Source organism: Alosa sapidissima, chromosome 7 (genome assembly GCF_018492685.1).
Source record: "Alosa sapidissima isolate fAloSap1 chromosome 7, fAloSap1.pri, whole genome shotgun sequence".
Lineage (NCBI taxonomy): Eukaryota > Metazoa > Chordata > Actinopteri > Clupeiformes > Clupeidae > Alosa > Alosa sapidissima.
Genome location: NC_055963.1, coordinates 16,665,248 through 16,675,862, shown reverse-complemented (window position 1 = coordinate 16,675,862; position 10,615 = coordinate 16,665,248). Strand labels below are relative to the sequence as shown.

Below are 10,615 nucleotides of genomic sequence, written 5' to 3'. Positions count from 1 at the left end.
GAATGCGTTAGCATTAGCAACATGCATGCTATCGCTTTGTACCCCCTCTGATAAGGCTGTGGGTGCAGAATGGACGCAAACACTATCACATCGGCATGTGGTCGCTTGGGCACTTCTTCCTCCCTCTCTTTCACTCCTTCCCTCTCTCTTTCATTCTCTTCTCATCCCTTTCTCTCCTTTCCTCTTCTCTCTGTCGATCCCCTTCAGTTTTTCTCTCTCTCTTTCTCTCTGTTCACTCTCTCTCTGAATGTCAACAACTTGCTGAGTTAAGAAGAGAGAGAATGTTTGTGTGTGTGTGTGTGCATGTGTGTGTGTGTGTGTGTGTGTGTGTGTGTGCATGTGCTTATGTGTGTGTGCATGCGGCGCGAATGCATGCGTGTGTGTGTGTGTGTGTGTGTGTGTGTGTGTGAGTGTGACAGAGTGAGAGCTGTAATATATTCATGTGGTGTATTTAATCAACTGGCAAAAAGATCCTGGAGCTCAGAATATTCTATTACTTTCCTGGGGAGTGGGTGACTGAGTGTGTGTGTGTGTGTGTGTGTGTGTGTGTGTGTGTGTGTGTGTGTGTGTGTCTAAAGCAAAGGAAGTATATATCATATTGACTGAATAAAATGGCATTATGAAGATGAAATATCACAATTCAAGATAAAGGAAACGGCTATCTAAATGTTATTTTACGATGAAAGTGAAGTTCACCACAGCTATTTGAATGCTGCTTTTACAGTGAGTTAAGGTGAAAAACATATGGCATCACTATCACTTCATGAAGCTATCATTAGATTATGCATTTATCAGTCATTTCTATTTCAAAAGAGCTCATTGTGATTCCAAATGAACACCCAGCTGACTGCCATTTTGTTCTTTGTTCTGACTGTGGTCCATCTCTTTCTCTGTACACAGCAAAATCAGTATACCCAAATTAACACTATCAGAGTTGATTTCAACACTTTTGAAGTGTCTATATGGGTCCACACCACAAAGTGTTAATTTAACACTTTTTTGAGAGTTGGCACCTTTACACTGATTCAGTGTTACCTATTGACTCTCTGTAGAGTAAAACATTTAACACTGCTTAACACCAACCAGTGTAACATTTTCTCAACTCTTAAAGTAGTGTTAAATGTTAACTCTTACTCTCTGGTGGATTATTTTCAAAATAAAGTTTGCTAAAATAATGACGCCAAGTTCAGTTAAAACACCTTTTATTTTTAATTCATGCACCACATTAACATATTAAAATATAAAAATATATTTTAAAACATATAACAATATGGAACAATGTATGCTCGGTCACTGTCATTAGAGTATTGTTTATCAAAGGGTCTGAAATAAGTAAGCTGGTCAATGCAGATCACTACATAGTCATCATTTTGTTCCTCTATACAGAATGCATGCAAGTGTTCATCAAAGTACAAAGTATCAACTGTACAACTTATTATGAATGCATGCTGTTCATGTATTATAATGCGGCATATTTTCTTGAACACAGGTAGATCATGGGATGTTTCAGTGGCTATAAATAAACCAATCTGGTATTCTGTGCCATAATTTCTAACCCAATTTGTAGTTGAAATATCTGAATATGAATCTAATTTTAGTATTCGACACAGTGTTTCTCCACATTCCATGCCATCAATTGTTTTCATTTTCACAGGACCAATCTCAAACCTCCTAAAACAATAATTTTCATAGTAAAAAGCCAATTGACGCTGGTGTTGTTTTACTAGAGATTTTGTAAGATTTTTGAAATTCTTTACAGACTTTTTAAAAAAATAATGTTTTGCCTCAAATCGCATGCACCACATATGGATTAAAGGGCCAATTTTTTTAATACATCTCGGATAATGGATCATTAAGTGGTGTTTTGGGATCAATTTCTTATCAGGGTACAAAGTTTTAAACAAGTTATGGTGATCACAAATCAAATGTTTTAGGTAACATATCATGCCGTCAGTAAGGAATGGGGAGAACACGATGTTAACAATTTGTAATAACAGGAGCACAAGGTTCCAATGACTGTTGCCCATTTCAACCACATCACCAAAGATAAGTGGGGTATTGCGGAGAACACACCATGACTGAATGGCATTTAAACCTAAGTGCTTGCTGTTGTCATCAATTTTCAACCCACTTGGTTTGTTCTTACGTTCTGTAAAACCAAAATTAAAACTATGCATCCTGTCTGAAATACTGTTCAAAGAAATGTAGCCATTTTTTATCAGGTACTGAAAAAACAACTTAAGCTCATATTGTACAACACCCTCTAACAAATCATGCATTATATCAACAGCATAATTATCAGTGTTGTGAAAATACTCTAATGTATTGAGCACACATGACTTTTTAACACCATAAACAGAGGGTAGAGCAGGTTCTTCACTTAGTGCATTACAATGTTCAATGTGAAGCGCTCTGGAGCGCAGAACAAGTCCAGGATCATCCTCATTAAATATCGACTGAATTTCTCCCTTACTTATCAGACAAAACCTACAACAGTGTGTTGCACTGAAAGACTCAACAAACCCTAAAATGCCATTTAAAGCAAGATTATCTCCCGTCACTTGAATTACAGATCCAAACAGTGGTTCTTCAATACATGGAATTCTGATTCCTCTTGTCTCTAAAATTTTTAAATCTTCAATTAGAGGCTTAAATATTTCATCAAAACCATATTTCTTTAAATCTGATGTATAAAAAAGAGCTGCAAGATGCACATTCATTAACACAGAGTTTACTTTTGGTGGGAGGTTTTTTAAAGTAAAATAAACACATCCAAGTTTATGGACACCCTTCTTAGAACCTAATGGGTTTGCTGTTTCAAAGTCATCATAGTAAAGCAAAATCTGTAGAGCATGCCGCTTTTGAGAAAAAAGAGGATGGTTTTGGAAATATAACCCATCATTGATGTCTTTATATGTTCCCTTTTGACTGTGTTTCTCTTGCAAAAAACATTCTCTTATCTCATCATTTTGGAAAATGGACTTAAGTGTGCCTAAAATGGGTACATACATGAACTTGTCTGTCACAGGAACCTGACTGTAGACACCTGTAGTCCTATCTCTACGTGTATCCAATCTCACACCAAGAACAAATTCTTTTGGCTCAACTATTTCCCATTTTTCATCATAATATTTTTGTCTCTTTGTCGCTGTGTTAAATGTTGAAAAAGGATTGTCTAACTGATTTAAAGTATGCTCTATTTTATTATACATTTCTGACTTCTTGGTTTCGGGAGAAAATGTTTGGAGAACTGCTTCTCGTGTTTCACTTTGAACATCACTGACAACTTCCTCCATTGAACAAACTATTGTTTGGATGGTGCTTTCGGAGAGACCACTGGCTTGTAAGTGTGCAACAAGTGAACCGCACATTTTAGTAAGTGGTTTCTGTGTGATAACAGGAAGGACTGGCAACATGGATGCAGAGGTAGTTGGCTGATCACTTGAAAATTCCACCTCAGAATGTATTTGTGATGCCACTTCCTGGTTAGTACGGACCTGTTCATCATAGCAAAGCTTATGCACAGTGTTTAGGTGCTTTCTTAAGCCATTGTACGTACAAAAAGATGAAGCACACCCTCGCTCTCCGCATTTCAAACGTAAGTTCTTAGCTGGATACAAACCATGTTGAAACTTTAAATGCTTACATAGAACTGAACAGTCTTTGTGGTGCATTTTGCAAACAAAACATGTGAACATTTTCAGAGAATTGTACTCTGACCTTTGAGAGCTGGTGGCCTTTTAACGCTCTTGCAGTAGTCGAGCTCTCAGTTCCTTGACTCGCGGGCTTTCCTTTGCTTTTCCGATATCAATATTGTACACCGCTGTCTGGATGAAGGTGTAGAAGCTGGTAAGCACTTCATCGTAAGAGAGGCTGAAGACGTAGTGAGCTTTAAACAGCTCATCGAAAGCAGCTACCGTTGTCTGAGCATTGCTTGGGATGGGTTTCTGGTCCACGACAATGAAGAACCTCTGGATTCTCTTCTTTTTCTCACCGATGCAGAGGAGGAAGGGCTGTCTTCCATCAACTTTCTCCAGGAATGTGGTGAGGCTTGCACCCTCCTGTAGTTTGAATGACACAGCATCAAGATTTATTCTTATAGTCCTATATTAACTTGCAACAAACTTCAACATAACTGCTAAGCAAAAAGTGGTTTTGGTCGTACAACAAAAGATGAGGGTACATACTTTAAGAAATCTTACAAGATGGTTGGCTTCCTGTGCTGAGCTGATCTTAGCTGTTTTCTTATGGCCTCTTGATGTAGGGGGCAGGAGATGCAACAGCAGGAGGAGAGCTGACATATGGCTATCCCAGCCTTGGAGAAAATAAATAATTAGTTGAATATTTGGGAAGAAATTACCTCTTGCTTGCTGTACATGTAATCTATCTAAAAAAAAAATATTTACCAAAGTCATTCTCGGCATCAGAGTCAAAAGCTGCAAGAAGATCCTCAACATGCATATTTGAGGGAAGACTCTGGCATTCTGTGATGACTTTCTGCATGAAAAATGAGGGCCACTTTGCCAGAAATTTCCCAGATACTTCATCCCCAAACATCATGGAAAAATCTTGGTCAATCTGTAAACAGACACACAATGTCCATATACATGTCAAAAGTGTGCGTTTCATTTGGAGGGATTCAGTTTTAAAATACTAATCAACAATCTATACATATACTTACCAATCCAGGAACATCAAGGAAACGAGGGAAGACATCCAAGACTGTAGATGTTGCATCCTGGTCATGAACTAGCTTCTGTCTATACTCAAAGGTGGCTCTCATTCTCTCTTTTACCACGGAATGATCTGTAGAGTATCTGATGACAGAAAGCGCCTCCCGACACTCCTCACCGAAGAGCTGCTGACTGGTTAACAGGGATTCTCGATAGGTTGTTGGGCTGTCCTGCAAATCAGGCCTGGAACGTCTGTGGGAGCCATCAAAGCTGTTGCGTTGGACTGTCTTGAGTCTCCAAGCAAGGTAGCCAGTATTGGCGTCTGGATCATAGTAATGTTCCTGTTCACATAAGCATAGATATGTACACACAAACACATCAAAAGAGCAACCAAAAACTATTCAAATGTTGAAGTACTAATTACAAAAAAAAAACAGATTTGGTCTTCGAAGACACATTAATACTTACATATCCATTTTTTGAATATGGATCTTGCAGATATGGAAAAAGGGTCACAATTCCTAGTGCATAGGTGGTCCGCACACTTGTGGGTGGAATTCTCCTTTTAAAAGAAAATATGTGTTACATTTGTATCCAGTCTATGCATGCATGTTATCCTTGGTCGTTTCAAATCATTTCTTACCCATAGGATTCAGTCATTTCTGCAATCAAAATATTGATCATCTGTCTACGCGTTGCATCCGACAGCGTTTTCTTTTTGTAATATTCTTTGAAGATTTCTTCACCCTTTGGATTGGACCTCAGGGTAGCTTCAATCTTCTGCAAATTTTTTTTTTACATATCAGCTTAAGCAAATTAATTACTTCCTCCTGTTAACTTAACTTTAGATATACTTCTAACAATCACCTGCTATGAGATGCATGGTGGCAGTTCAAGTGCTAGTAATAATTATCCATTCTAATTTACATTTAAAAATTTGACTTTCATTGTTTTCACCTGTCTTGCTTCATCACGGTCCAGGTCACCAAGGCCCCTCTTCCTGTTCTTAGTGGATGAGAGAATGACAGTAGAAGCTGTTGAAGCAGAAGAAGCTGGTGATGCTGATCGGTCTGACGTTGACACAGGGGATGCTGGCAATGACACTGGTGACACTGATGGGCCTGGTAATACTGAGGACTGTGTCTCGTCTGCCACAAGACATACTTCGAGATCTAAAAATGTTCCACAGGAAATAAAATAAATATTTCCATACAAGGATTAGGGAGAAGTGTTAAAAAATATCCTTGACAAAATAACAGTGAAATCATATTTTAAAATACTTAAAAGAATTTTAGAGTTGGCAAGAAATAAACAGCTTCAATTACACACATTTTGGAAAATGTATAAACAGGTGTAAGACCTTTATATAAATCTATTTCTAAACTTAACTCTCATAAGTAATCATAAACTGCTAGGATATATCAACACATAACTTACACCAAGATCACGTCTTCCAAATATTGATTTATTAAACGTACCTGATACTGGATACTGACAATATCCAATCTTGAAGTTCTGGATCCCTGACTTTATCAGCTCATCAAATATGTCTGCGTCGACCTCAGTACCTGATGTATCAGTCAAGCTGAGGAGACCTTCATTCAGAGATTCAGCCTGCAGGCTAAATTTGTCTGTTACTAGGATAATACAAAGAGAAATTACATTGAGCTACCATGTCAAATATATCATTTGGATTTGACCTTTGTAAGTCATTATTGTTTTGAGTTTAAAAAAGGTGGATACAAACCTGCTTGAAGAAACTGGAGAAAATCAAAGTTTTCATCATTTTGTGGAACTTTTATGTATTTTTGGACTCCTCTATATTCTACCCTGGCCAGCATTTTCTGTAGAAATTTTAGAAAATTCATGTTCAAATTCAAGCTTTCAACATATTTTCTCTGGCAAATGTAATGCAGTTTAAATTAGTGGTCAATGAAAGCCAATGTCATGCAACTTTTACAACATTTTATCACAAGAAACGACAGGGATGACAAAAATCCCATTCATCTGGTGTGCCCTGTGTAACCACAGACAGTGTAACTAGTGTCTCCATAGACTAGTGTCGCGACCACCAGCGCGAGTATAAATAGTTACGGCGCTCCCGTGACGTCACATTGTCGCGCGACAGGTCGGGAACGTCGAGTATAAATCTATGGTATAAATCAGCCCTTATCCAATTACTGAAGCTATACTGAGCATATACTGAGCCAAATGCAGTATAACGGCTACCAGGCAGTCAGGGCACACGAGATGATCTGGGATTGTAGGCCTACATTTATTTCCACAATGAACCCAATCAAACACAAATGTTTCTCTGATAAAATACAAAGGTCTTTTGAATTACACCAACAAAACAAGAGCCGCACCGCGTTACATGAGCTACATATTACACAATCACTACACAATCGTACACTATCAGCGCTTGCTAGCAAGCGAGGCATGCCAGACAGAATGTTCACGCACATGGAACTATAGCTAATTAGCGTTCGTTAATGCTAGTTAACGTTAACGCTGGCTAATGCCAAGCTAAGCCATCAAAATACTGACGTGTTAGAATTAACTTACTTAGCTTAAGCTCTTCAAGGTGAAAATTCCCGCAAAGTTGCAAACTTTTCATTACCATGAAAGGCAAAGTTTTAGTTAACTAAAATGTTTACAAGATGGCGCTACTGCAATTACCACAAGTTGCGGTGGCGTGTAACAGTGTGGTGGTATAGTTAGTTTAGTTTACCATCGAATGAAAAAAAGAGCAAGAGAAAATATTGATATCAAACTATTACTTTAACATAAGATATATGAATTACTTACCGAACAACACACATCTGTTGAAGACCGAGTGTGGACAGCAGGAGAACTCTTCTATCGGTGCCGGTGGTCCATGGGTGGGTGCATGTGAGGAAATGAAGGCGGGGGTGATGATGTGCACGTTGAGTGTCACGGCCAGGTTCAGAGTTACAGAGTTGTCAAATCAGGTATGACACTTTAAGTGTCAATTTAAAAGCACTTCGTCATGACACTTTGTTTTTACACTAACTATATGTCAACAGAGAGTTGAATATGTGGGATTCGACTCTATTCAGAGTATAATTCACTCTATCCTCCTTAAAAAATCACTGACACCAAAATAATAACTCTTTTCAATTTGCTGTGTACTCTCCTCTTTTCCCCACCCTTCTCCCATCCTTTCACATGTCCTTCCATCTCTCTATCTCTCTATCCACTATTCCACCACCCCCTCCCTGGCCTCACTTTTTCCAGTCCTCCCCCCTGCATCTCTTTATTCTGTCCTTTCTCTGTCTGTCCTTCTCTTTCTCTTCCCTCCGTTCCCCCTCTGTGCTTGGGCATATCACAGGATTGTGGATGCGTTGGGAATGGGGAATCTGGAATAGCCCTGGTCTGGGAATTGGGAATACTGAGTTGTTATGATCACAGGGTGGGGGAGCTGTTGTGGGGGTGGCTGTTTCTAATGTAATTGGCTCTGTTGGCATGACAGGCTATTAAGTGCTGCCAGAGCAACAACATGACCCAGACAACAGACACTTTACATCCCAATGACACACTCAAACAATTCAATTTCAAACCAATCCCTAATACCCAACCCCCTTTCTCTCACTCACCCCCTTTTACCACTCTGTGAAACCTTATTTCAGAGTCCTTCAGATAAACACTGCTATCATTGTGTCAACTCCTCTGTGCATGGTGGGTGTAAAAAAAGAAAAATCCCTGTCACTTTCTGCCTCTTTCCTGTTTGAATGGTTCAGTTGCAGAGTCTGTTCCATTATGTGGATTTTTCATGTAAAAGCTCTGGATGTGTATTAGAGTGTCTTAGCCTAGAAATCTAGACGCACCCTAGCGGCGGCAAATTAATTTGCTCAGCCTGTACGTCTAGTATCAAACCATAGGGATTTCTATTGGCTGACGCCGTGGACCTCATCCAATCACAGCGCTCTATTTTGTTAAAGAGTCTTAAGGCGGGCTTAACAGGATAACGACAGTCCTGCGACGGTGAACAACAAGGAAGGTGGCTATGGCGAACGAAGAGCGGTTGTTTGAATCGGCGTTGGCGTCAACTTTGGAGAAGTTGGACTTGTGCTTTTCTTTGAAAGTTGAGCATCACAATGCACTTAAGTCATTCCTTTCGAAGAAGGATGTATTTGCCGTTTTGCCGACCGGATACGGATATGGTCGTAGCGCTGGCCTATTGCATGCCTAGGCAGTTTGAAAGACAATTCTCTGCCCGCCCCTTGGATTAAGCGAGGTGAATGGTTCGATGCCAGACTATACATTTCAATGATATAGGATGGCCCGCCAGGCTAAGAGCGTCTCTTGTCTGTTGCTAATATAGAAACAGAGCCCCTTACTAGACTAAAAACCTGCTGCCTCAGTCGAGGGATATGAGGAAGGTTTGCCAGCAAGGTGGCTAAAACTCATGGGCTCTGTTGTATATCTTCTAAGACATGAGTTTGAGTTAATTATATTATCCTAATTTGCATTTGGTCAGATTCTGATAATTGTTTTTCCTCTCCCTTTCCGTTGTATGTGTTAGCTGAAAACAGCTCCGGGTGTTGCATTCTGGGTGTCGTGGTTCCATAAGAAACCAAGCCATAAACAATAGCCAATCCGCACATTGCCTCCAGAGTTCTGTTGGGAGAGGTGCAATTTGTTTGATTGTTGAGCTGAAAAACAAATCGACAAACTCCTGCCAGAATAGTCGGCTGTATGTTGAAGTACACACACACACACACACACACACACACACACACACACTCCTCAGCTCTGTACCTGCTGGTCTCAGTTCCTCCGGCTCCTCAGCAGACAGGCTGAGTCTCAGTGTGCGTGCTGCCTTTGCCTCGCTCAACACATCAGAACTCACCCAGGATCACTGATTATTAATCACACCACGCAACCCATCACTGCCAATGGACCTGCGGTTGTCATATCAATATCCCTCACTACCACAGGGGCTCACCCACATACCTGTCTCTGTTTCATTGGCTTCACTTTACTTTTGTTCTCTATCTCTCTGATTATCTCTCTCTCTCTGTCTATCTGATTCTCTTTTTCTCTTTCTCTCTGTGGGCCAGATGTACTAACGCTTTTGCGCCCACTTCAGGCGTATTTGTTTCGCAAAGTGCATGTAAAATCATTGCGAGGTATGTACAAACAGGCCGCAATGATGTAAAAGCGCAAACTGCCTGTCGCGGGAGCTGAAAAGGGCACATTGCGTTTTTCGTGTTATGTATATGGATTCATGGGAGGATCCAGAGGAAAGTGGGAGTTTAGCGTAAAAAGATGGGAGGGGAAGCGTAAATAGCGCCTAATTATGTATTCCGCGGTATGTACAAAGACTACTCCTGAAGGCACACGTCTATTCTGCGCCTAAATACTTCCGCCTTGTAAAAGCAGGTGTTAATCCAAATTGCAGTTCAATGCGTCGATAAGAGAACCTTTCAAAAACAACAGAATTGCTATTTAGAGCACCAGTTTTGGAAGTATTTGTACTATCAAAAGCAAGCTTAACTTTCTTTGGCCTTTCGAATGTCTTACTTTCACTTTCACATCATTCACTTAAACTTTCCTACTGTACTTGCTAGATTTGACCAATTTTCCATAGCCTATACGTGCACAAGTAGTTTGAGTAAAACTACTGATCTTCATTATATCCCTGCTTGTTGACATCTTGTATGGTATTATGGTATTATGGTATTATTTCATGATCGCTAAACGTTTGATTCTTTTTAATGTTGTCATCAGTTAACTTCATTCAACTGCGCTTGTATGTAGGCGCTGCCATTCAGTTGTGGACGTTCGTAAATTGCGTTTATGGGCGGAGAAAGGCAGAGAAAGGCGCAGTTTACACTAGTTTGATAAATACGACGGAAACTTGGGTCTGACAGCGTTCGCAATCTGCGGTTTGTCCATGAACCTTAACGATTTTTCAG

The 10,615-nt window shown here is 39.9% G+C and overlaps 1 protein-coding gene across 5 annotated transcripts; it reads right to left on the bottom strand.

Moving 5' to 3' along the window:
• Positions 1-1,440: 1,440 nt before the first annotated feature.
• LOC121714184 lies at positions 1,441-7,818 on the bottom strand. 5 transcript variants are annotated; one of them, XM_042099394.1, is made up of 10 exons: positions 7,482-7,818; positions 6,421-6,517; positions 6,152-6,310; positions 5,631-5,845; positions 5,317-5,453; positions 5,142-5,235; positions 4,682-5,014; positions 4,407-4,578; positions 4,188-4,315; positions 1,441-4,061 (listed from the first exon to the last, which is right to left on the bottom strand). In XM_042099394.1, exons 2-10 carry the CDS (start codon positions 6,512-6,514, stop codon positions 3,741-3,743), a joined length of 1,653 nt encoding a protein of 550 aa, XP_041955328.1. In that variant the 5' UTR covers positions 6,515-6,517; positions 7,482-7,818; the 3' UTR covers positions 1,441-3,740. The 5 variants fall into 5 exon arrangements, with proteins under 5 accessions (XP_041955328.1, XP_041955329.1, XP_041955327.1 ...); XM_042099395.1 differs by having other exon boundaries at positions 6,152-6,287; XM_042099393.1 differs by lacking the exon at positions 7,482-7,818 and having other exon boundaries at positions 6,421-6,954.
• Between the last annotated feature and the right edge of the window lie 2,797 nt (positions 7,819-10,615).